Raw genomic sequence first — 25,841 nt, 5'->3', positions numbered from 1 at the left:
ACTGTCCCTTTCCTCTCGAGCCATCATAAATATGTTGTATTTACAGAAATATTCCCTTCCAAATCTTCAATGACATCTTGTGGACTTTGCAAACCAGCTTTTACCTCTCTTCTAAACGATGACTAATTGGTCTAATAACCCATAGTCAAAACCTCGTCGTCTAATTACCCGCTCTGTTTCATGAGTCAATGATGCTCAGCACACCCAGCGCGGTATAAATATAGATGGATGCTAATAACATGTTGGCATGACTCATTGAAATTCTGGTGACCCGGCGCTGACAGGGGAGATCATCCACAATAAACGGATTGATTTGATTTAGTGGAACATCAGATTTACAGCTTGTGAGTGGCCAGATTATGTGTTGGAATTAATGGATAATTCCTTCCAAAATCAAATATGTAATGATGGACGCACAAAATACAGTAAACTCCATCGCTTTCTCTGTCTTGGTTGACTCATCAGATTTTTAGCACTATTTGAGAACCAAAAACAAAATCCAATACTCCAAAAGATGCAGGAAATAAGTTCACGGCCCTGTCCTGTTTTATGCAAAGAACGCATCCATAATATTGCGGTATAGGGCCAAATCGAACTCCCAGGGTGCTTTCTGTGCTACCAACAACTGTGATCAGTCATAGGAATCCATATAATCAATAATACCAAGTCTTTACTTTGCTTTACCTCACCATTGATGTATTGTTACAATAGGCAGCTACCAAGTAGCTTAATAGAATATTTATCCTAAGTACCGGGGTATTATTATTATTTATCATTATATAGCACCATTTATTCCATGGCGCTTTAAATGTGAAAAAGGGCTATACGTAGCAAAAACAATTAGGCTAAGTGCCCACGATGCAGAAATGAAGCAGAAATTTTCCGGAGCATTTCTGCATGTCCTTGGCAGAAAAAAACGCATGCAGATTTTCCATGCATTTTTTAAGCGTTTTTACTTGCATAAAAATTGTACAGGCAAATCCGCATGCGGAAACGCACAAGAAATGGTCATGCTGCGTTTTTTTCCACACCTAAAATCTGTGCAGAAAAAATCCTGACAATGTGTACAGAACTTGCAAAATGTCATGGGATAAGATGTGTAATGCGTTTCTGCTGCATTTCCGCACAGAAAAAAAACGCACAAAAAACGCACCAAATCTGCATTGTGTGCACATAGCTTTACAATAATCTTGAACAATACAATTCAGCGACAGGAGGAGCGAGGACCCTGCCCGCGAGGGCTCACAATCTACAGGGGATGGGTGGGGATACAGTAGGTGAGGGTACAGCTGGTCGTGCTGTGGTATGGTGGAGCGAGGGTTACTGCAGGTTGTAGGCTTGTCGGAAGAGGTGAGTCTTCACGTTCCTTTTGAAGGTTTCCATGGAAGGCGAGAGTCTGATATGTTGGGGTAGAGAGTTCTAGATTAGGGGGGATGCACGGGAGAAATCTTGTATCTGATTGTGGGAAGAGGAGATAAGAGGGGAGTAGAGAAGGTGATCTTGTGAGGATCGGAGGTTGCGTGCAGGTAAGTACCGGGAGACTAGGTCACAGATGTATGGAGGAGACAGGTTGTGGATGGCTTTGTAGGCCATGGTTAGGGTTTTGAACTGGAGTCTCTGGGCAATGGGGAGCCAGTGAAGGGATTGACAGAGGGGAGAGGCCGGGGAATAGCGGGGGGACAGGTCAATTAGTCGGGTAGCAGAGTTTAGGATAGATTGGAGGGGTACGAGAGTATTACAGATAAGTACAACATTTGAGCTGTACACAGACATACCGTAATATGGAGCCCATAGGATAATATAGGGTCATGATGTACCTCTGTACGCCTCCAATTTTCTTCTTTAGGAATCCATCAGAAGGAAAAATTGTATTCCTATGCTTAATATATTGTGGAGGTGTCTAAGACCTCATTCACATGTCAGTCTTTGTTGTACTTGTGCTTTCTGATTTTTTTTTTTGTTTAGCAAATACCACGTGGACACATTATAGTTTTTGGGTAATCTCATGGTTTTTTTTTTGCTATGAGCAACAAGAAAAAAAAAAAAATCCCACAGATAAATCCTACAATTTGCACATCAAATTCATAGATCCGCAAAGAATATGGAGAGAATACAGATACCATCCATGTTGCAAAAGAAAAGTCACTGATGTATGAATAAAGTGAGCATACCTTCGCAATAAGTTGTAAACTTCAGGAGATCACTGCATTACAGGCTCTTGCTTACAATTACTGTTCATTTACATAGTTACAGCCATAATAAAGTGCGTTGTTTCAACAGAATAAGCTGTTTTTTATATGCATGGAAAAAGATGGTGTGTTTTGCTGAAATGTCACCATTATTAAGGATATAGCAATCTGAATTAAAAGCCGTTCTGCTCCAAGAAGCTCCTATAAGGCCTCATTCAGATGTCAGTGAATTACATATACTTTGTAGCTGTGATTTTCACTGATAAAATACATACTTTTTAAAGTCTATGGTGGGTAAGGTGGCAGCTTGACAGGTCGTGGATGGGGAGGTATGTGTTCCCAGGGTGCCAAGCCTCGGTGATGCAGGCTCCAGCACCCACAGTGCTGAGAGGTGTTTAATGGGCCCGAATTATGGGTCTGGGTGTTACGAGCAGCTGAAAGAGCTTGGTGTGATCAGTTGCTCACTTACCTCCAGTCCAGGTCTTGGAATGGCTGATTTAAGGCATCTGGTGCTGTCTGACTTGGTCTGTGTCTTTGCAAGGTGAGGAGGCATTGCAGGTGCTGCTCAGATCTGCAGGAGTCTTGAGAGAAAAGGACTGATATTTAAACACCTGAGCCTGTGCGATACATGGACTGGTTGTTTTGTTCCATTTTTGTGCTGTTCTACCTTTTTGCACCAGGAAGAGGCTATTTGATTTTGTTAACACTGACGGTTTATGAATTTTTAATAAACCGCCTGTTTGTTTTGAACCAACTAACTGAATCCTGTGTGTGAACCAGCGTCTACCACAGAGCCGATCCCTCACAGGTGCTAATCACATGTCTGTGTTTTTTGCGGACCATGTGTCCACAAACAAATCTCAGAGACATATCCTTTTTAATCGCAGTTATGGATCCAAATTACCCATACACTGTAACATTTTGGCACAAACTGTTGCCTACGGCTGGACAGCTCTTCTGGCTGTCACACAGATAATGTGGCCAAAAATCTTTTTATGCTTCTGTTACATCGCAGTTTAATACAGATAAACCTTGACAAGCAAGTCACAAAAATTCAGAACTTGTTGGATTTTCTGTGGCTTGCTTTTCGCAGTCCTCTTACGGTCAAAATGCCACCCAATACACCTGCATTGCGTTGTGATGCAGCAGCGGCACATAGTGAGCTTTGGCTGTGAAACCAGTGTCGTGCCCAACATTGCTGTGTAGCCCTAGCCTAATTATGGATAAAAGTGTACAGGTTTTTCAACCATTAGAGAACTACAAATATTAAACATGTGGTTACTGATAATGCTGCAGAAGCTCAAAATTTTCATTAGTTAATACTTCTCCATGGTTACATGTAATCTCAGCCATGATGATACCCCGTGTGACCCTGATTTATCTCCTTTGTTGGTGGTCATCTGCACACGGATTTTACAGCCTCCCTCTTAGCTAGTTAAGCGCTCACACCTGGGAGAGCATAGCTGCTGTCCATCCGCCACTAGAGAAATCTGGATTAAAAATGAGGATTATCTCCTTTTATTTAGCCTAAACAGTGATAATCTGTTGGCTGCATGATCTCATCTCTAGTGAGCCTTACATGTTCAGTGGAGTTTAGTTATGTTCACATTAATCCTACAAGAGACAATCATTAGAGATTACCACAGCCATTGTCACGACTCTCACAGGGAAGAAATTATTTTATCCAGTGTTCAACCAGAGACAATACCAGAATTTCCTTACTGAGTTTATGGAATTTCTGTATACACAATGCATTGCATTTTGCTGCCGTTTTAGTGTTTAGCAGGTTATAGCAGTGCACACATGCAGGGTTTTGGATTTTCAGATAGAAGGTGGTCAATGCATGCAAGCTTCATTTTCTTTGCAGCTGCATTTATTTGTCACTCCAGCTACTCTAAGGGGATCATTATGGTCCAATGACTTACATTTACATTGTGCTGCCAAATTTGCATCAATCCATAGCAACTGGTAAAACACTTGTGTTAGCTGTGAAAATTAATCTAGGTTGGTAATGCTCATTGCTGATTGTTTGCTATCTTTATTCATGACGTTTACTTCTTTTCTGAAGCGTACTTTTTAAATTAGTAATGTTTTATAACATAATCTCCTTTTAAAGGGAATCTGTCACCCCCCTGGGCGATATCAGACCTCTACTCTGGCCATACAGGGTATAGAAACGTAAATTTATACATACCTGTATGGCCCATAGCAGAGGTCTGATTGCAGAGAAAAGCAATTCTTTTTTCCACTGGCTTGGCGTCCGGGGGACGCCAAGTAATCCCTGCCTCTCTGCTTAATTATCATAGCCCACCCTCCCCTGCATGTTACAGGGCCCTGTGACAGGCCCTGTGACATGCACTGTGCTCCCTGATATCCCAGGCATGTGCAAAGCGCCTCTCACATAGAGTTTGCTTTGCTTCATCCCGGCCCTGTCTACCTGTGCTCTGCGCCACAGGGTTCTATTGCGCAGGCACTGGGCGGTCACTGTCACTTTACGGCGCCTGCGCAATAGAAACCTGCGGCGCAGAGCACAGGTAGACGGGGTCGGGATGAAACAAAGCGCGCTCTATGTGAGCGGGTCTTTGCGCGTGCCTGGAAGTCAGGGAGCACAGTGCACGTCACAGGGCCCTGTGACGTGCAGGGGAGGGTGGGATATGATAATAAAGCAGAGAGGCAGGGATTTAGAGGAATAATAAGCAGATAGGCGGGGATTGCTTGGCGTCCCCCGGACACCAAGCCTGTGGAAAAAAGAATTGATTAAAGTGCTTTTCTCTGCTATCAGACCTCTGCTATGGGCCATACAGGTATGTATAGAGTTACTTTTCTATGCCGTGTATGGCCATAGTAGAGGTCTGATATCGCCCAGGGGGGTGACACATTCCCTTTAAATGGAATTTCCATCTCAACCACAGGGATATATGGGTGTGTTCTGCATTATTTGTTGGTGTCAGAACTAAAATGCAAATTCTGTAAATGCTTTTTTCATACTTTTTAAAATCCTAAAACCATATAGGTTTATGGCAGCTGCCACATTAAAACTGCTTTAAACTGGGGCCAAGACAGATCACCTCTGCATACAGTGGGTACGGAAAGTATTCAGACCCCTTTAAATTTTTCACTCTTTGTTTCATTGCAGCCATTTGGTAAATTCTAAAAAGTTCATTTTTTTTCTCATTAATGTACACTCTGCACCCCATCTTGACTGAAAATAAAAAGAAAATGTATAAATGTCATGTCAACTTCCGAAATTGACGAAAGCGTGACCCAGTCTCCCTGCGGTCTGGGCTGTGGGCGGAGTTTCACCACACGTCACAGATCGGCATCGCTCGTGCTGTCTCCTGCACTGCTTTCAATAACACAGTGCCGCAAGCCCACGCGATGCTTGGCGGTGACGTGCGGTGAAACTCCCCCACAGCTCAGTTACGCAGGGAGACTGGGTCACGCCTCGGTGATGCCGGATTAGCAGCCAATTCCAGAAGTTGATGTGACATCACCGAACATCAGAGGCAGCTGGGGGTCACGTGATTGGGATGAGCAGACAGCAATAGCGCAGCTCACAGGCACAGTTGGAAACGCAAGATATTTGAAGAAATACCTGTCTCCAAGGTTTAAATTGATCTGCCCACTACACATTGTAGTGGACAACCTCTTTAAGTGCCATAAGGATATGGTCACTAGAACAAAAATTGCTTCAGATTTCCTGTCCCGAGTTTTGGTTGTAAAATCTGAAGTAGTGGCAAAGTGCATGAGATTTAGCGAAATTCAGTCCACACGATGCAGTAATTTTTCTGTTAAATTAAGAATAAAAAAATATTTTCAAAATGTGTAAAATAAAAAAAGCACCATATTCGCCTTCCCTGGTGGTCTTATGGCAACACTTTTGAGGTCTTTGTAGATCTCTCTGCTTCCCGCAATTACGTTTTATTGTAGCAGTTGCCTGACAAGATGTCATCAGAAGAGGCCGCTGGGGGAGCAGAGAAGTGTTGTCATTGGAGCTTCAGGGTAGGTGAAAATCTAAAATTTCTTTTTTTATTGTACATGATTAGCTCTTTTCTGCTGGGAAATGAGCAACAAAATCTGCAGGATTTGGTGCAGATTTCCTTGCTGACTTTTGCAGAATTACTGCAGAAACCTACCCTAAAGGGTACCAGCAGCACAGAGTAATTCAGAGCATGCAATACGAATTTGTACTTTTGTTACAAGAGCCACAGTAATTATAACAAAAACCTTAAAGTGCATTTTTAGTCCCTAAATGTATTGTGGACCTGACTGAGACATTAATCATAATGGGGGCTGAAATCCTGGTGACATCGTCTTAGGGGAAGGTTTGCAGATGGTGTTGACTTTTCCTTGGCTGCGGGATCTAATTTCTTTGGATGTGCCAGTATCTATTCTGGGATGAGCACAGAGCTGCTGTATATTACGACCAGTTTATATATTAGAGTACAAGCCAGTATACAAGGGCTGGCCCTGCAATGTGCTGTATCTTCAAAGTGATGATTCCTCGTAAAGGCGTTTACAGGTTCAGTTTAAGCTTTATGCAATAAAAAAATCTTTAATTTATTTTAACTAATTATGTTTTATGATATAAGCTGCTGCTTACAGCTGTTTACAGGTGGCCGGCTATCTGTAATATTATTATTATTATTTATTATTATAGCGCCATTAATTCCATGGCGCTTTACATGCGAAAAAGTGTATACATAGCAAAAAACAAGTGCAATAATCTTGAACAAAAACTAGTCATCGACTGATACAGGAGGAGAGAGGACCCTGCCTGCGAGGGCTCACAATCTACAAGGGATGGGTGAGGATACAGTAGATGAGAGTAGAGCTGGTGGTGCAGCGGTATGGTGGAACGAGGGTTACTGCAGGTTGTATAATGCCGGGAGTAATCAGTTATATGGTAGTAACATTGGATATTGTCACCAGATGTAGTTACTTTCTAAGTGCTTTCATAGTTTGTAAATCTGTACTATATGGAGGAGTAGTGAAACAGACTGTGAATCCAAAGTGAGAATCAACCCTTTATCATTATTGCATTTCTAAATTCGAGATGATGGAGGGGTAGGATAGCAGAGGATTTGGTACATGATGAGATCAGTCCGATATTTAAATGGAGTCCGTCGTTTCCGAAATCCATGTGACAGGTGTAGAGGACCTCCTAAGAGGAGTTTAAAAATTCACTTGATGATTTTGAAGAAAACCTCCTTTATGTGGAAATGAGGTGCTCTGAGCACATAGGCAGGGCCATGTAGTTGGGAGCACTCTTCTTTTGACAGTTTTGCTGCATAGCTTCGCCCCCACAGCATTGATTGACAACTGGTGAGACTGCAGAAGAAAGGAAGAGTGTACCAAATGTTGCAACTTTTATAGGTCTAGTTGGGCCCAGCACTATAAAAATAGTTCTGTCACAACTCTGCTGTGGAATTACCTGGGGCCAGGGGCTCCTTCCCTGTCCCTTACGCTAGGGGCACCCTAGCTATCCCTACTGCCTGGATTACTTCTGATGGTGAAGATGCTGTGGCCACTTGCCTTTCTGAACTCCTGAATCAGCCATATATCTGTCCCCCCTCCCTCACCCACGGAAGTGGGGAGTAATAATGTATGAATATACACAAACCAGACTAACAAGGGAGGACGTACAGGGATAAATAAAAATACCAATCATACAAATATGCACTCAAAGATAACAGAGAGGAACACCAGGGAGAAAAGGAAGGAAAACCAAATAGAGGATGAGGATTTGCACACAGCTGAAACACCTAGCAACAGTTACAGATCAACACTCCAAACGCCTCTACCAACAACCGACACCTCCACTCCACTCCACACAAGGCAGTATGAAATACTAACACCGGCAATCCAGATTGCCAGAGGCCAGTATATATAGGAGAGGGGAGTGGCCAATACTGAACAGCTGAGATCATCCAAGCAGGAAAGCTTTAGAGACTCTAAGCTGAACAGTTTAACCCCTACACTGCTAACAAAAACCTGCACTGTTTAAAATGGAGAAGTGCTTCTGATCAAGTGCAGGAGTACGTGAAATCAGACTTTGCGGTCTTCGGGCCTCTGTCTGTCGCGGTAAACCCATGATAAGTTCGATGTGTATTCACACATGGCTGATTTGTTGCACACATTTCAGCAATTGTCCTATTTATCTGCCTGGAGAAGAAGGAAGATTGACCTTTTTCTCACAGCTGATCATTCATTGGAGGATTCTGCAATATGAGAAGCTATCTTTTTTAGTCTTTGTTAAATAAAGCTACTTGGTTCGGACACGGATGTCTTCAGGTTTTGAAATAAGTAATAAAACGTAAAAAACTGCAAAATTTATAGCAAGGATGGTATAAAGGTTAAAGCGCACCTGTCAGCAGGATTGTGCTCAGTAAATTACATACACTGTCAGGTGGGCAACATTACACTGATTAAAGTTATACCATGGTTGATTAAATCTGTCCTGTGGTTCTTGCGTAATCTTTACTTTCAGTTTGGAGATAATGATATGCTCGTGCTTCGGGGCGGGTGTGTGGGGTGGGCTCTCTTGTGCTCTGCTTAGTTATTCATCTGTATGCTCTTATGACAGCTCACTGTGTCTTCACTGACCTGTCTCCTATTTTAACTAGCCCCGCACTACTAGATGCATTATGTAAAATAGGAGGCAGGTCACTGAATGATCAGTGACCTGTCATAAGTGCATATAGCTGAATAAGCAAGCATATATATATGCTCTTATGACAGGTCACTGATCGTTCAGTGACTTGCCTCCTATTTTATATAATGCATCTAGTAGTGCGGGGCTAGGTAAATAGGAGGCAAACTGAAAGTAAAGATTACACAAGAACCACAGGACTGATTTCATCAACCAAGGTATCGTTTTAATCAGTGTAATGTCGCCAACCTGACAGTGTATGTAGTTTACTGAGCACAGCTGACAGGTGTGCTTTAACTTGAAAAATCCTCGGGGCAGCTCCAAGAAAAAGGTATATTTTTCTTCTGTTTGCATTTTGGATGTGCTAACACCAGCTCCAAGAAAACTTAGCAGTTGCAGTCTTACAAGACACACCTTCTGGAAGTGTTGCCTCCTTTACAGTCCTTCTAAAGCGAGTTCATTGGCACGAAACATACAGTATTTAATACACTGGGTATAAGAAATCCTGCCTATAGAGCGCTCTCTATTTTTGAATTGGATTCATCTGAATAAGGCTTACATGAAACCATGCACAATTTAATTTGCATGACCAGATTTTAAGTCCCCTAAATTTTCCGTCATGGGTGAATTCACCCTTAGGCTCTGATAGTCCTCAAACACAAAGCACTAAAACACATCAGTCAAGGATCCACCTCCTTCAGAGACCAGAAGGGAACAGCTCCTAGCCAATTACCGGAGAACTGCTATTCATCATGTGTGGTGGAGAAGACATGATGTACAGTACAGACCAAAAGTTTGGACACACCTCATTTAAAGATTTTTCTGTATTTTCATGACTATGAAAATTGTATATTCACACAGAAGGCATCAAAGCTATGAATTACCACATGTGGAATTATATACTTAACAAAAAAGTGTGCAACAACTGAAAATATGTCTTATAGTCTAGGTTCTTCAAAGTAGCCACCTTTTGCTTTTATGACTGCTTTGCACACTCTTGGCATTCTCTTGATGAGCTTCAAGAGGTAGTCACCGGAAATGTTTTTCACTTCACAGGTGTGCCCTGTCAGGTTTAATAAGTGGGATTTCTTGTCTTATAAATGGGGTTGGGACCATCAGTTGTGTTGTGCAGAAGTCTGGTGGATACACAGCTGATAGTCCTACTAAATGGACTGTTAGCTGCTTTTTTCTTGCCATTGTACAAATTCTAAGTAAAGAAAAACGAGTGGCCATCATTACTTTAAGAAATTAAGGTCAGTCAGTCCGAAAAATTGGGAAAACTTTGAAAGTGTCCCCAAGTGCAGTTGCAAAAACCATCAAGCACTACAAAGAAACTGGCTCACATGAAAGGAAGACCAAGAGTCACCTCTGCTTCTGAGGATAAATTTATCCGAGTCACCAGCCTCAGAAATCGCAGGTTAACAGCAGCTCAGATTAGAGACCAGGTCAATTCCACACAGAGTTCTAGCAGCAGACACATCTCTACAACAACTGTTAAGAGGAGACTTTGTGCAGCAGGCCTTCATGGTAAAATAGCTGCTATGAAACCATTGCTAAGGACAGGCAACAAGCAGAAGAGACTTGTTTGGGCTAAAGAACACAAGGAATGGACATTAGACCAGTGGAAATCTGTGCTTTGGTCTGATGAGTCCAAATTTGAGATCTTTGGTTCCAACCACCGTGTCTTTGTACGACGCAGAAAAGGTGAACGGATGGACTCTACATGTCTGGTTCCCACCGTGAAGCATGGAGGAGGAGGTGTGATGGTGTGGGGGGCCTTTGCTGGTGACACTGTTGGGGATTTATTTAAACTTGAAGGCATACTGAACCAGCATGGCTACCACAGCATCTTGCAGCGGCATGCTATTCCATCCGGTTTACGTTTAGATGGACCATAATTTATTTTTCAACAGGACAATGACCCCAAACACACCTCCAGGCTGTGTAAGGGCTATTTGACCAAGAAAGAGAGTGATGGGGTGCTACGCCAGATGACCTGGCCTCCACAGTCACCAGACCTGTACCCAATCAAGATGGTTTGGGGTGAGCTGGAGCGCAGAGTGAAGGCAAAAAGGCCAACAAGTGCTAAGCATCTCTGGGAACTCCTTCAAGATTGTTGGAAGACCATTTCCGGTGACTACCTCTTGAAGCTCATCAAGAGAATGCCAAGAGTGTGCAAAGCAGTCATCAACGCAAAAGGTGGCTACTTTGAAGAACCTAGAATATAAGACATATTTTCAGTTGTTTCACACTTTTTTGTTAAGTATATAATTCCACATGTGTTAATTCATAGTTTTGATGCCTTCAGTGTGAATGTACAATTTTCATAGTCATGAAAATACAGAAAAATCTTAAAATGAGAAGGTGTGTCCAAACTTTTGGTCTGTACTGTACCTAAAAGGTTATTTTTTGATAGCAATTGACAATTGTAGACTTCTTCCATAGAGGGTAGGATGCATTTGTTGGATGCCTATGGCTGATGAACATGTTGAGCTTGGAGGTCTAGTTCAGTCGCAAGCTGTTCAATCCTCTGAAATCCTTGGGTCACATTGTCTATTTCCACCTCCATAGATATCACTGCTGACTTATTTGTGGAGACTCTATCTGCCTTTATGACCACTGTGTAGATGTCTCTCAGCCTGAAAGTCTCCTGTGTGACATTGTGGACGATGGTATATTTTTGGATCCCAGCTTTTTTCAAAAAGTTGCCTATCTTTACATTGTCCGACTCAACATGGATTTGTAAGATTCGGGACAGGCATGCAATTATTTCTTCTTCTTGTACCAGTTCATAGCAGGTCATTACATTTCTCGGTGTTTCAAGGTCTGTATTTCCATTCTGATTAAAATCTGGTTGTGTTTTAGAGCTTGGGAAACTTTCTGTTTTGGGGTCATCAGAGATTACTTGTTTTGTCCTATTGGTCGTCTTCTCAGGACTGGGGATTTCAAGCATTGTGGCCTTTACCTTGTCCGTAATCAGTTGCCATGCTTTCCCTGTTTTGCTGAGCCAGGACTCATTGACAGCAAGATCATATAGTTCTGTGTCATAATACTCCACTTCTTCCAAAACTTTACCTGTGCGGATCGCTCCCATATCTGTTATCTTCTCTTCAGTTGTGTCCTTCACCCAGTATGTCTGCAGGATCTTTACCTTGTGACTGTTGGATTCTTTCTGATTCCTTGACATGATTTTTCCTGTAAGACCAGATTATAAGATTGAGTGCAATGACCGGAGTTTAACATTCTGTTAGCCACATGACATTTAGCAACCATTCAGGTTCTACCGGTTTTTACCATTGTATTTGAATGATCATAGAGTCCAAATTTTATATGGCATGTTTGCTAGTGAGGGTATATTCTTGAAAATATGTGAAAGTACGTAATATAGTGAACAACCATCTGTCACCTAGAAACTAATGTTAAAAAAATGTACACCACATGGTTTTTAACCGTATATCACGAGATGGAATAGCGTAGCCTACTAGTTTACATCTTTTTTTTTTTTATACTGCTTGGACCTTGACTGATCGCCAGAAAGGGAGCTCTAGTCACCTAAGTTGCAAAATCATGGCCTGTAAAAGTTCAAAAGAATCAACGCTCAACCCTGTTTATGCAACGAAAACCGCAGAGACTTTGAATGGAGCAGCAGAGAGCACGCTTCAACTCCACTCCATTCTAGCCTCTCCCAGCCACTGTTTTGGAGCTCAGGTGACTATTCCCAGTAGTCTTATCACCAATGAATTAACATTTGTCCCTTTCCAGGTGATCACTGCATCATTTTAAAATGTTTCTTTAATAATTGCATAATGAAAAATCATGCAACTTTTCAATATATTTTCTGCTTCAGCTGATAGTTTGCTAGCTTTGTATCAAGTCTGTTAACAGCTTAGACTCCAGAAGGATTCATTTTACTCGCACTGATACAATGTAGAAAATGTTCAGGACAGGAGAGAGAGTCCAGCAGATGTGTTTAGCGTTGCCTATTCTGGATACAATTCTAGAAAACCATCAACTGTGCCCACAACAGCCGCGGGTAGAATCGCGATCCACCCGCGGCTGTTAACCAGTTAAATGCCGCTATCAATCTCTGACAGCGGCATTTAACAGCGCTGCGCCGGTAGCTCAGCCTTAGCACCGCCCATCAGTGACCCCGTCACGTGATCGCAGGTCACTGATGGGTGAGCATGGCAACCGGGGTCTGCAGCAGACCCCTGTGGTTGTCATGAAAAGATTGCTATGAGTGCCACTATAGAAGAATGCAGAAAGTGTAAAAAAAAAAAAAATAAAAAAAAAAGTTTTTAAAAATATAAAAGTTTAAATCACCTCCCTTTTTGCCCCATTCAAAATAAAATAATAAAAGAAAAAAACACATACACATATTTGGCATCGCCGCTTTCAGAATCGCCCAATCTATCAATATAAAAAAAATAGTTAATCCAATCGATAAACGGCGTAGCGAGAAAAAAAAATTCCAAACGCCAAAATTACTTTTTTTTTGGTCGCTGCAGCATTGCAGTAAAATGCAATAACGGGCAATCAAAACATGTGATTTATCCTAAAATGATATCACTAAAAACATCAGCCCGGCGCGCAAAAAATAAGCCCTCGCCCGGCCCCAGATCATGAAAAATGGAGAGGCTACGGGTCTCGCAAAATGCTGCTTTTTTTTTTTTTTTTTTTAAAACAAACTTTGGAATTTTTTTTCACCACTTAAATAAAAAGGACCTATACATGTTTGGTGTCTATGAACTCGCAGTGACCTGTAGGATAATAATGGCAGGTCAGTTTTAGCATTCAGTGAACGTGGTAAAAAAACAAACTTTGGAATTGCATTTGTTTTGCAATTTCACCGCACTTGGAATTTTTTTCCGTTTTCCAGTAAACGATATGGTAAAACCAATGATGGCGTTTAAAAGTACAACTCGTCCCGCAAAAAATAAGCCCTCACATGGTCATATTGAATGAAAAATAAAAAAAAGTAATGGCTCTGGGAAGAAGGGGAGCAAAAAACGAAAATGCAAAAACAGAAATTGCTCTGGTCATGAAGGGGTTAATGGAAAAAGCGTGTTAGTGATACACATTGCATCACTATGTGGCAGTTTACTTAGCAGATAAGACATGACAGGTTCCCTTTAAATATATTACAAATCCTACAAATCTTTTAGACATATTTTTATCATGATCCTACCTTGCACTGTACTTGTTCTTTTTCCAGGAAAGTAAATATTCACCTTCCTAATTTCTTTTTTTAGACAGAATATTAATGGATAAGGGAAAATATATTTGTTGTTATGCCTTTTACAGTTTTCATTTAACTACATAGAGCTTCTTTCAGACTACTACAGAGTGAAACATCTTTAAAACTGATTCTTGCAAGTGTGCAATAAATGATCTGATCGGCTTTTATGTATCTCCTCCTTAGTAGTTTTTTTTAGAAACAATGGAGAAATTCTCATTGGCATTACCACTTTTAATGTACACACTGTGTACAGTGGTATTTAAAATAATAGCAGTGTGTTTAAAAACATGAGTTAAGCACAAAATCTTTATACTAGTTTTTATTTCCATGCATTGGGAACATTGCACACTGTTTTCTAATTCAAAACATGAAGAGAAATGTATATAATTTTTAACTACTTTACAGAATGTAATAAAAAATGAACATTGGTCTGTTCAAAAAAAAATAGCAGTGTCTGCATTTGTCTTTACAAACTCACAATATGTACTTTTTTGGGGGGGATTTAGCATTCCTGTGAATCCCTAACCTAATATTTAGTTGTATACCCACAGTTTTTTTATGAACTGCTTCACATCTATGCTGCATTGAGTCAACCAACTTCTGGCACCTGTCACGTGTTATCCCAGCCCAGGATGCTTTGGCTACATCCCACAATTTTTTGTTTTTTTTTGGCTTTGCCTTAGAAACAGCATCTTTGATGTCACTCCACAAGTGTTCTATCGGATTAAGGTCCGGGGATTGGGCTGGCCACTCCATAACCTCGATTTTGTTTGACTGGAACCAAGACTTTGCTGGTTTACTGGTGTGTTTAGGGTCGTTGACTTGTTGAAACACCCATTTCAGGGGCATATCCTCTTCAGCGTAAGGCAACATGACCTCTTGAAGTATTTTAATATATGCAAACTGGTCCCTGGTATGCGGTAAATAGGTCCGGCACCATAGTAAGAGAAACTAGCCCATATAATGATGCTTGCACCACCATGCTTCACTGTCTTCAGAGTGTACTGTGGCTTGAATGCAGAGTTTAGGGGTTGCCTGACGAACTGTCTGCGGCCCTTGGACTCAAAAAGAACAAATTTACTGTCATCAGTCCACAAAATGTTTCTCCATTTCTCTTTAGGCCAGTTGATGTGTTCTTTGGCATTTTGTATCCGCTTCAGTACATGTCTTTTTTTTCTTTAACCCCTTACTGGCCTCGGGCGTATTAGTACGCCCCAGGCCATCACCCCCGGTTCAGTGAGGGCTCCGGCACTGAGCCCACACTGAACCGGGCACATGTCAGCTGATTCTTACAGCTGACTTGTGCCCAGAACAGTCGCGGGTGGAATCCTGATCCTTCCGCAGCTGTTAACATGTTAAATGCCGCTGTCAATCCCTGACAGCGGCATTTAACATCGCCGCGCCTGAAGCGCGGCATTAGCGCCGCCCATCGGTGACCCCGTCACGTGATCGCGGGTCATCGATGGGTGGTCATGACAACCCTGGATCTGCAGCAGACTCCAGTGGTTGTCATGTAAAGATTACTATGAGCGCCACCTAGTGGTCGGTGCTCATAGTACAGGAGCATTTCTGCTACATAGAGGTGATCTGCTCATCACCTCTATGTAGCAGAGGCGATCGGACAGTTGCTGCTTCTAGTCTCCTATGGGGACTATTGAAGAAAGCAAAAAGTTTTAAAAAAAAGTTTTTAAAAATATTTAAAAAATTAAAAAAATATAAAAGTTTAAATCACCCCCCTTTTGCCCCATTCAAAATAAAGTAATAAAAAATAAACCCCACATACACATATTTGGTATCGCCGCGTTCAGAATTGCCCGTTCTATCAATATAAAAAAAGAATTAATCCGATCGGTAAACGGCGTAACGAGAAAAAAATTCCAAACGCCAGAATTACTTTTTTTTGGTCGCTGCAACATTGCAATAAAATGCAATAACGGGCGATCAAAACATCGTATCTACCCCAAAATGGTATCAATAAAAACGTCAGCCCGGAACGCAAAAAATAAGCCCTCACCCGACCCCAGATCCCGAAAAATGGAGACGCTACGGGTCTCGGAAAATGGTGCCATTTTTTTTTTTTTTTAGCAAACTTTGGATTTTTTTTTCACCACTTAAATAAAGAAAGAACCTATACATGTTTGGTGTCTACGAACTCGTAATGACCTGGAGAATAATAATGGCAGGTCAGTTTTAGCATCCAGTGAACGTGGAAAGAAAAAAAACAAAAAAAACTGTGGAATTGCATTTTTTTGCAATTTCACCGCACTTGGAATTTTTTTCCTGTTTTCCAGTACATGATATGGTAAAATTAGTAATGGCGTTTAAAAGTACCACTCGTCCCGGAAAAAATAAGCCCTCACATGGCCATATTGACTAAAAAATAAAAACGCTATGGCTCTGGGAAGAAGGGGAGCAAAAAACAAAAATGCAAAAAACGGAAAATCCCAAGGTCACGAAGGGGTTAAGAGTGGGATTTAGCGGGGACTTCTTGCTAAGAGATTAGCTTCACACAGGCATCTTCTAACTGTCACAGTACTCACAGGTAAGTTGAGACGGTCTTTGATCAACCTGGAGCTGATCATTGGCTGAGCCTTTGCCATTCTGGCTATTCTTTGATCTATTCTAATGGTAATCTTCCGTTTTCTTCCACGTCTCTCTGGTTTTGCTTTCCATTTTAAAGCATTGGAGATCATGTTAGCTGAATAGCCTATCATTGTCTGCACTTCTTTTATAAGTTTTACCCTCTCCAATCAACTTTTTAATCAAAGTATGCTGTTCTTCTGAGCAATGTCTCGAACCACCCATATTTCTCAGGCTTTCAAGGAGAAATGCATGTACAACATGTGCTGGCTTCACCCTTAAATAAGGGTCACCTGAGTCACACCTGTTTCTTCACAGAATGATTGACCTCACTTATTGAACTCAACACTGCTATTATTTTGAACACATCCTCTTTCAAATAATTATTCAAATACACAGACTCAAAAACATGCAGATCGTGAATGCTGAGTCTATTGGTTTTCTTAGAATTTACTGCACCAACTGGTAAATTGTTTCACATGTGGTAATATTTATACCAAAAACCGTGATTAATCTAGTTAGTCATATTGGACTGCTATTATTTTGAACACTACTGTATAGCAGCATGCTGTTTGCCAGTCAAGGCTTGTGTGGCTTATTATTATAGGTATAGATGACAATATTTTCATCATCTCATATTCCACAATATTCCCAGTGAATCCTGACTCTGTAAGACGATGCAGTCCTTTATTTGCTATATATGAGCGCCCTCTGGTGCTCACACAAGGTTTTGGCTCAAGGACCACATAAATGAATATGCTGTGCTATTTATTGACTGTATGTGTACATTGTGTCTTTTTCAGGGAGGAATAATGACATTTATTTATACTTGTACTCCATGTTAAGTGGTTGAGTGGCAGCCATAGGTTGTATATGTTAAGTCCCATTCACACGGCAGATATTCTCATACGTGTTCTATCCCTTTATTTTCTTATTTTCATGGATAGAGCACAAAGCCCTTTCACATGCCTGATTTTTGCAGATCATAGAGAGAACTAAAAAAAGCTACTGAAATATCTAATTTTGATGCAGTTTGCAGATCAGAGTCCATATCCACTACAGTTCATATGATTGGAGTTTTGTTCACCCCATTGTTATTATTGTGTAACAGCTCACATGGGAAAATAGGTAAAACACTAAAAAACTGCAACTGACCCAGCCAGTTCCTGTACAGACTAGAGATTCTTACCCCGTAGTCCCTAGTGGGTCCTACGTGGGCTGGAATAGCCCTAACAGACTAAACGATGGCAACTCCGACATGTGCTACCTGAAAGGCCGTTGAGCGCTTCACGTTCCTCCTAAGGAACTGGATGGCAGAGCAGAGTGCAAATTACCTACAGAAGGGAAGAAGTGCTAATGTAGAAAGAGATCCCAGAGTGAGTTAAAACTAACCATGAAATAAAAAATGAAAGATAAGGTACGTATTGCTAGAGAGTATGCCGCAAACAAGAAACAGAAGATAGGTGCAGGGTGAAAAGCATACATCGGCAGAGAGGACCCTAGCTGGTCTTTCACTGACTGGCATAAGCAACGGCAGTATGGCTGTATATCCAAATGAGACTATCAGGAAATACCAGAAGAGGGAACGTATATACAGCCGCACCCGAAAGGTGATGGGGCAGACAAATGAAAACACCGGTTAACATAAAAAGACTAAAGCAAGGATAACAGACTTTAAACACCTGGAGAAAAGGTGTATCTGCTGTGGCTCAGCGGATAGAGAAGCCAACCACAAAGCACAGGCGCAAGGGTTTGAACCCAGACCCATGACACCCATCCGCATGTATCCAGGTGAGGAGGTGAAGGGGAATTGATAAGAAATCGCATCATTTTCTGTTGCAGACTGTCAGTGCGCAGTGCAAAGGATGAAATCTGCAAACTCTGTCATTGTTACTAAGGTCGCTGATCGCTGCAAAGTGTCCTGGACCATTTTTTGGTTGTTGCTCTCCCGTTGGTCAGCACACATCGCTGTGTGTGACCAGCGGGAGCAGCGATCAGGCTGGTAACCATGATAAACATCGGGTTACTAGGGGCACACGCGCACCTAATAACCCTTTGTTTATCATGGTTACGAGCCTGCTAAAGTGAGCGGTAACCTCCCGCTCACTGTAGCAGAGTGGTAACCATGATAAACAACGGGTTACTAGGTGCGCGTGTGCTCCTAGTAACCCGATGTTTACCATGGTTACCAGCTTGCTCCTGCTTCAGCAGGCTGGTAACCAGGAGCAGGACATCGTGGAAAGATTCTTTCCACGATGTCACTGCTCCCCTGATCGTTGGTGAGCCTGCCTGTTTGACAGCTCACCAGCGACCACATAGCGACGCAGCAACGATCCCTGACAGTTCGTATCGTTGTCGGGATCGTTGCAGCGTCGCGAAGTGTGACCGGGCCTTTAGGCTAGTTGCGCACTTCATTTGTGACTGTTGCTGGGCGCATATGATCACTTTCAGGATGTATGCCAAAACATTCATCCATCATAGGGACCCACTGTAAAGAAATGTGTATCCTATGGTATACGTCTCTTTGGAGAAGCCCTCTGAATAGGAAAGCAAAGTCTGCTGCACTTTCCTATACAGTGAAACAATATGCATGTTCATACCGGCCATATGGAAGCCGAGACAAATCACCTTTGGCCTCTGTCTGGTGAATAGACCTATGACAACTTCACAGTATTCATCGAGAGAAGCTCACGACATGTACTGTAGACTAAGTGTACAGACACAGTGTGCACTAAGGCTATGTGCCCACGTTGCATTTATGAAGCAGAAAATTTCTGCTGCATAAATGCAAGTCCTCTCCCGGAAAAACGCATGCGGAATTCCGCACGCGTTTTTCGCGCGTTTATCACGCGTTTTCCACATGCGGAATTGCCTTGCGTTTTTTATGCATTGGACAAAGGCAATTCCGCTTGCGGAAACGCAAAATTAAATGACATGCTGCGGATTTTTGAACGCGGCATAAACGCTGCGGAAAAATCCGCAGCATGTGCATAGAAGTTGCGGAATCCCATTGGGGACCATGGGGTGCGGATTACCATGCGTTTTTCAAGCGTTTACGCTGCGGAAATTCCGCAGCATATACGCTTGAAAAATGCTACGTGGGCACACAGCCTTAGCCTAATTTGTTACAGATTAGCAGTGAAATTGGTGATGGAAAAGATCTGCAGCGTGTGGACACAGTAACTAATTGTCTTGCTTTTATTACATTATTAGAGATTTTACCGTCTCATATATTTAATAATATATTTGGTGCCAATATATGCCTATTTCTATCTCTTTCATTCGTTATAATTGATATAGCATAAATGTCTGTGCTGAGAAACCCTTTAGGAAAGCAAAAGAAAGGAAAAAATAACTTTTATACATTCCCCTTCCATTGTCGTCCCATGTTGTGGAAGTGAAGAAGTTAATTGAATTCCTCTGTATTACAGACTTTGTTAAATAAAGTTACTTTCTTCTCTTGTTTTGTACTTATCATACGCTTTATGTAAATATTTGGCTGGGGTTTTGCCATCACTTTAGATAAGCTAGAGGGCAGATCTTGTCCTTACCTGTTATAACGCCCCTTGAAGGATTTCCTCCTCTTCTAGTCCACGATCTTAATGCATATGTTTCGTGGTACGGATTCACATATCTGCCGCACTCTGCGTTCTCAAAATTAAAAAAATATATAGTTTAGATACAGGTTTCAAATGATTATTTTCTACACCCTACAGACGGAGAGGACAGGTCGACATTGTAGTGGAGTTTGCTTAGTTACCTCGGGCAGTTGAGGGTTTGTGTTGACAGTCCTGTGTTGGCATGGAGTTCGCTAATACTTCCTGATCGCTCAGAGTTACGCTTGTTAGGAATCTGCTTACAAAAAAAAGCTCAGTTCCTCAGTCCTCCTGGTCAAAATGGGTGCATATTCTTATAATAATTCTGGAATTATAATTGAATAGAATATAATCAGAATAGTGTATGGCCTTCAGCAACTAATGTGCAGCTCTTAAAGGCCCTCATAAACATTAGATTTCTGTCAGCCAAATTAATGGTCTTCAGGTTTTGAAAAAACGTCTGGTGGAAAAAATAAAACTGCATGTTGCTTTGTACCGGCTCCTGGTGGATTCTGCTCCAGTCTAGTCAAATGAAAAGACTATAAAATTATCTGGAGGTGTTCTCATTTCCCCTTCAAGTTGACCATTTTTTGCACACTAATTAATTATGCATGATTATATACTGCAATAAATCTCTTTACAACCAGAGCTCATTACAACATCTTACAACCGACCAGACCATAGGATATATAGATAGCACTTATCGATCCCCTGAGCTCACCTGATGTGACTTGGACGTGTCAATAATCTGTTTAATGATGGAAAAGATGAATTTGTCTATCTTAGTTGCTATGTAATTTATTTTGCAACAGCTCTCTGAGTATCAAAAACCAACAAGAGCATTGATCAGGTATTGATGACCCTGATACAAACAAGCAATAAAACACAGATCAGCAGAGCGTAGAAACAGCCGTCTGACATTCCCCTGGTGTTATCGGGTTACTTTCCTTTTTAAATTGCAATCAGCTCCTTTAATTTCTCTGGCAGTATTATAATATTTTACATAATTAAAAAATGTTTTCCTCTTTGGACAGTGTCCTTTTGATATGGTAAGGCCACACTGAGCGACTGTGACAGCAGAGCTGCTGTTTACCCGTTAAACTGCTAGCCAACTGTAATGGCTGTACTGTTTTTTCAGGCAAGACTGGGTTCACGCATGTGTTTGGAGTTCAATTATAGGAACAGAGAAGTGAACTCCTATGACAGATGCAAACAACATCGAACAGGCCCCATTCACTATAATCAGGTCAGTTTAGGTGGAAGAAATAGTGCAGCATATGATACAACTTACAACAGAGCTTCCAATAGAAGGGTACTCTTGTAAAATCATGCACCCATTTAACAAAAAAATTAAAAAACTGCAACAGCTGGTTGCCCACAAAGTTTTATCCCCCTTTCTGCCTTGCGGCTTGTCATCTTGGTCTTACCCTTAGAAGAGTATCCCCAAGATGTCTTATTGCTGAGACCCCCGGCAATCTGTTGTTATCTGAAGGGGAACCGATCCCCAATATGTTAACTTTGCTGGAAGACTGAGCTAAATAAATAATGAAGTGTTGTTGTATTGTGTCTTGCAGACGTCGTCCCATAGATTTTCGCAGCGGATCATAATGTCCTGTGGTTTATGAAGCAAGTTTGGAATTAAATGTAAGGACAGCAATATGGGTAAGAACAGATCATAATCACCAGCGGCATACATTATGACGATGCTGTGCTCTATTCACTACTCGAGATCCTACAAAGAAAATTGTACAAAAGAACCACATATAGCAAAACCAAAGAACGTCTATTAATTATATAAATACAAAAAAATTGCATTAAAAACTGATAAACTGGGAAACCACAGAATTGCTCCACAATCCCACAAGAAAGTGTATAGCAGGAGGTAAATACATACAAATTTAAACCGAACAAAGCTCCATGATGGTAATATATAGATAAGTTTTATCAGAAAGTATAAATAGCCCATATACACTAGAGACATTAAGAACATAGCTAAATGACTAGTAGGAACAAGACATGCTCATGTTATAAGTGACATCAACTCCTGCAGGATGTGGTGTCTCACCCCGACCCGTGTTTCAGCATGCTGCCTAGTATTCACTACTCATAATCGTTTGCTTTTAGAAAGAATCATAAAACCGATAATCTTGTACAGTGGATAAAGCAGATGATGCTATCTGTTACGGATATATGTTTTAATTAATTAAATAATTTCTTTATTAGTATGTAATTAAAGGGGTTTTCCACTTTCAAAAAAGTGCTTTCCAAACTATTGCAAATAAACAAACACATCCTCCTCTGGTCTAGATGCTCTAGTTTCTGTGTACTGGATGCAGCAGCGACGTCACGATTACAACGTACATCACCGCTGCAACCAATCACAGAGCTTAGCTACTCATGCCATCTACATCAGCGGAGCCACTGAGCTTAGTAATTGAGTGACTGCAGCAGTGAAGTGTGCTATAATCGTGATGTCACCGCTGCAGCCAATACATACAGTGGTGGCCAAAAGTATTGGCACCCCTGCAATTCTGTCAGATAATACTCAGTTTCTTCCTGAAAATGATTGCAATCACAAATTTTTTGGTATTATTATCTTCATTTAATTTGTCTTCAATGAAAAAACACAAAAAGAATTGTCCTAAAGCCAAATTGGATATAATTCCACACCAAACCTAAAAAAGGGGGTGGACAAAAGTATTGGCACTGTTTGAAAAATCATGTGATGCTTCTCTAATTCGTGTAATTAACAGCACCTGTAACTTACCTGTGGCACCTAACAGGTGTTGGCAATAACTAAATCACACTTGCAGCCAGTTAACATGGATTAAAGTTGGCTTAACCTCTGTCCTGTGTTCTTGTGTGTACCACATTGAGCATGGAGAAAAGAAAGAAGACCAAAGAACTGTCTGAGGAATTAAGAAACCAAATTGTGAGGAAGCATGAGCAATCTCAAGGCTACAAGTCCATCTCCAAAGACCTGAATGTTCCTGTGTCTTCCGTGCGCAGTGTCATCAAGAAGTTTAACCCCTTAAGCCCCGGAGCATTTTTCGTTTTTGCATTTTCGTTTTTGCTCCCCTTGTTCCCAGAGCCATAGCGTTTTTATTTTTTGGTCAATATGGCCATGTGAGGGCTTATTTTTTGCGGGACGAGTTGTACTTTTCAACGCCATTACTAGTTTTATCATATCCTGTACGGGAAAACGGGAAAAAAATTCCAAGTGCGGTAAAATTGCAAAAAAAGTGCAATACCACAGTTGTTTTTTATTTATTTTTTTACCATGTTCACTGAATGCTAAAACTGACCTGCCCTTCTTATTCTACAGGTCATTACGAGTTCATAGACACCAAACATGTATAGGTTCTTTTAAATTTAAGTGGTGAAAAAAAATTCCAAAATTTGGTAAAAAAAAAAATAAAAAAATAGCGCCATTTTCTAAGACCCGTAGCGTCTCCATTTTTCGTGATCTGGGGCTGGTTGATGGCTTATTTTTTGCGTGCCAGGCTGACGTTTTTATTGATAACATTTTGGGTAGATCCGATGTTTGGATTGCCCGTTATTGCATTTTATTGCAATTTTGCGGCGACCAAAAAACGTAATTCTGCCGTTTAGAATTTTTTTCTCGCTACGCCGTTTACCGATCGGAATAATTCTTTTTTTATATTGATAGATCGGGCGATTCTGAACGCGGCGATACCAAATATGTGTATGTGGTTTTTTTTTTTATATATTTTATTTTGAATGGGGTGAAAGGGGGGTGATTTAAACTTTTATATTTTTTTTATTTTTTTTTATATTTTTAAAAACTTTTTTTTTTTACTTTTTGCATGCTTCTATAGTCTCCATAGGAGACTAGAAGCAGCAACTATCCGATCGCCTCTGCTACATACAGGGGACGAGCAGGTCCCCTGCATGCAGCAGAAATGGTCCTGTGCTATGAGCGCCGACCACTAGGTGGCGCTCATAGCGACAAGATCATGACAACTACAGGCGTCTGCTGCAGACCCTGGGTTGTCATGCACGCCCATCGGCGACCCGCGATCACGTGACGGGGTCGCCGGTGGGCGGGGCTTATGACGCGCTACCCGGAAGCGCGCGTTAAATGCTGCTGTCGGAGATTGACAGCAGCATTTAACTGGTTAACAGCCGCAGGTGGATCGCGATTCCACCCGCGGCTGTTGCGGGCACATGTCAGCTGTAAGAATCAGCTGACATGTGCTCCGTTCAGTGAGGGCTCAGCGCAGCAGCCCTCACTGAACGGGGAGTACGCAAATATGCGTACTAATACGTCCCCGGTAAGTAAGGGGTTAAAGCCCATGGCACTGTGGCTAACCTCCCTAGATGTGGACGGAAAAGAAAAATTGACGAGAGATTTCAACGCAAGATTGTGCGGATGGTGGATAAAGAACCTCGACTAACATCCAAACAAGTTCAAGCTGCCCTGCAGTCCGAGGGTACAACAGTGTCAACCCGTACTATCCGTCGGCGTCTGAATGAAAAGAGACTGTATGGTAGGATACCCAGGAAGACCCCACTTCTTACCCTGAGACATAAAAAAAAGCCAGGCTGGAGTTTGCCAAAACTTACCTGAGAAAGCCTAAAACGTTTTGGAAGAATGTTCTCTGGTCAGATGAGACAAAAGTAGAGCTTTTTGGGAAAAAGCATCAACATAGAGTGTACAGGAAAAAAAAAAGAGGCATTCAAAGAAAGAACACGGTCCCTGCAGTCAAACATAGCGGAGGTTCCCTGATGTTTTGGAGTTGTTTTGCTGCCTCTGGCACTGGACTGCTTGACCGTGTGCATGGCATTATGAAGTCTGAAGACTACCAACAAATTTTGCAGCATAATGTAGGTCCCAGTGTGAGAAAGCTGGGTCTCCCTCAGAGGTCATGGGTCTTCCAGCAGGACAATGACCCAAAACACACTTCCAAAAGCACTATAAAATGGTTTGAGAGAAAGCACTGGAGACTTCTAAGGTGGCCAGCAATGAGTCCAGACCTGAATCCCATAGAACACCTGTGGAGAGATCTAAAAATGGCAGTTTGGAGAAGGCACCCTTCAAATATCAGGGACCTGGAGCAGTTTGCCAAAGAAAAATGGTCTACAATTCCAGCAGAGCATTGTAAGAAACTCATTGATGGTTACCGGAAGCGGTTGTTCGCAGTTATTTTGGCTAAAGGTTGTGCAACCAAGTATTAGGCTGAGGGTGCCAATACTTTTGTCTGGCCCATTTTTGGAGTTTTGTGTGAAATGATCAATGATTTGATTTTTGCTTCATTCTCTTTTGTGTTTTTTCCTTGCAAGCAAATTAAATGAAGATAATAATACCAAAGAATTTATGATTGCAATCATTTTCAGGAAGAAACTGAGTATTATCTGACAGAATTGCAGGGGTGCCAATACTTTTGGCCACCACTGTAGAAATTAGAGAAGAGGTGGAGAGCTGGCACTAGATCCAGGGGGTAGGTATTCTCTGTTTGCGGTTTTACAAATTTTCAATAGTTTGGGCGCTACTTTTTTGAAGAAGAAACGCCTTTAAACTTTATGGCCCATTTCCAAGTAAATAACACGGAGGAATCCCACGG

General features: G+C 41.5%; 2 protein-coding genes across 17 annotated transcripts in view; one reads left to right on the top strand and one right to left on the bottom strand.

Moving 5' to 3' along the window:
* RALGPS1 (Ral GEF with PH domain and SH3 binding motif 1) overlaps window positions 1–25,841 on the top strand; it is a 540,676-nt gene that overhangs the window by 53,639 nt on the left and 461,196 nt on the right. For 12 of the 15 annotated variants that reach the window (XM_073640270.1, XM_073640276.1, XM_073640275.1 and 9 more), the window contains one exon: window positions 21,831–21,918. The exons of 1 other annotated variant lie outside the window; for it this stretch is intronic. The gene's annotated coding sequence lies outside the window, so the exon portion shown is untranslated. The remainder of the gene's footprint in view (window positions 1–21,830; window positions 21,919–25,841) is intronic. 2 more of the 15 variants (XM_073640264.1, XM_073640268.1) reach the window with 1 other exon arrangement.
* Window positions 11,159–20,497, bottom strand: LOC141153118 (uncharacterized). 2 transcript variants are annotated; one of them, XM_073637802.1, is made up of 3 exons: window positions 20,421–20,497; window positions 20,212–20,311; window positions 11,159–12,036 (listed from the first exon to the last, which is right to left on the bottom strand). In XM_073637802.1, exon 3 carries the CDS (start codon window positions 12,026–12,028, stop codon window positions 11,312–11,314), a length of 717 nt encoding a protein of 238 aa, XP_073493903.1. In that variant the 5' UTR covers window positions 12,029–12,036; window positions 20,212–20,311; window positions 20,421–20,497; the 3' UTR covers window positions 11,159–11,311. The 2 variants fall into 2 exon arrangements, with proteins under 2 accessions (XP_073493903.1, XP_073493902.1); XM_073637801.1 differs by having other exon boundaries at window positions 20,212–20,440.

Source organism: Phyllobates terribilis, unplaced genomic scaffold, assembly GCF_046119375.1.
Source record: "Phyllobates terribilis strain yellow unplaced genomic scaffold, ASM4611937v1 Scaffold_7__3_contigs__length_470593459, whole genome shotgun sequence".
Lineage (NCBI taxonomy): Eukaryota > Metazoa > Chordata > Amphibia > Anura > Dendrobatidae > Phyllobates > Phyllobates terribilis.
This window is presented reverse-complemented; position numbering and strand designations above follow the sequence as displayed.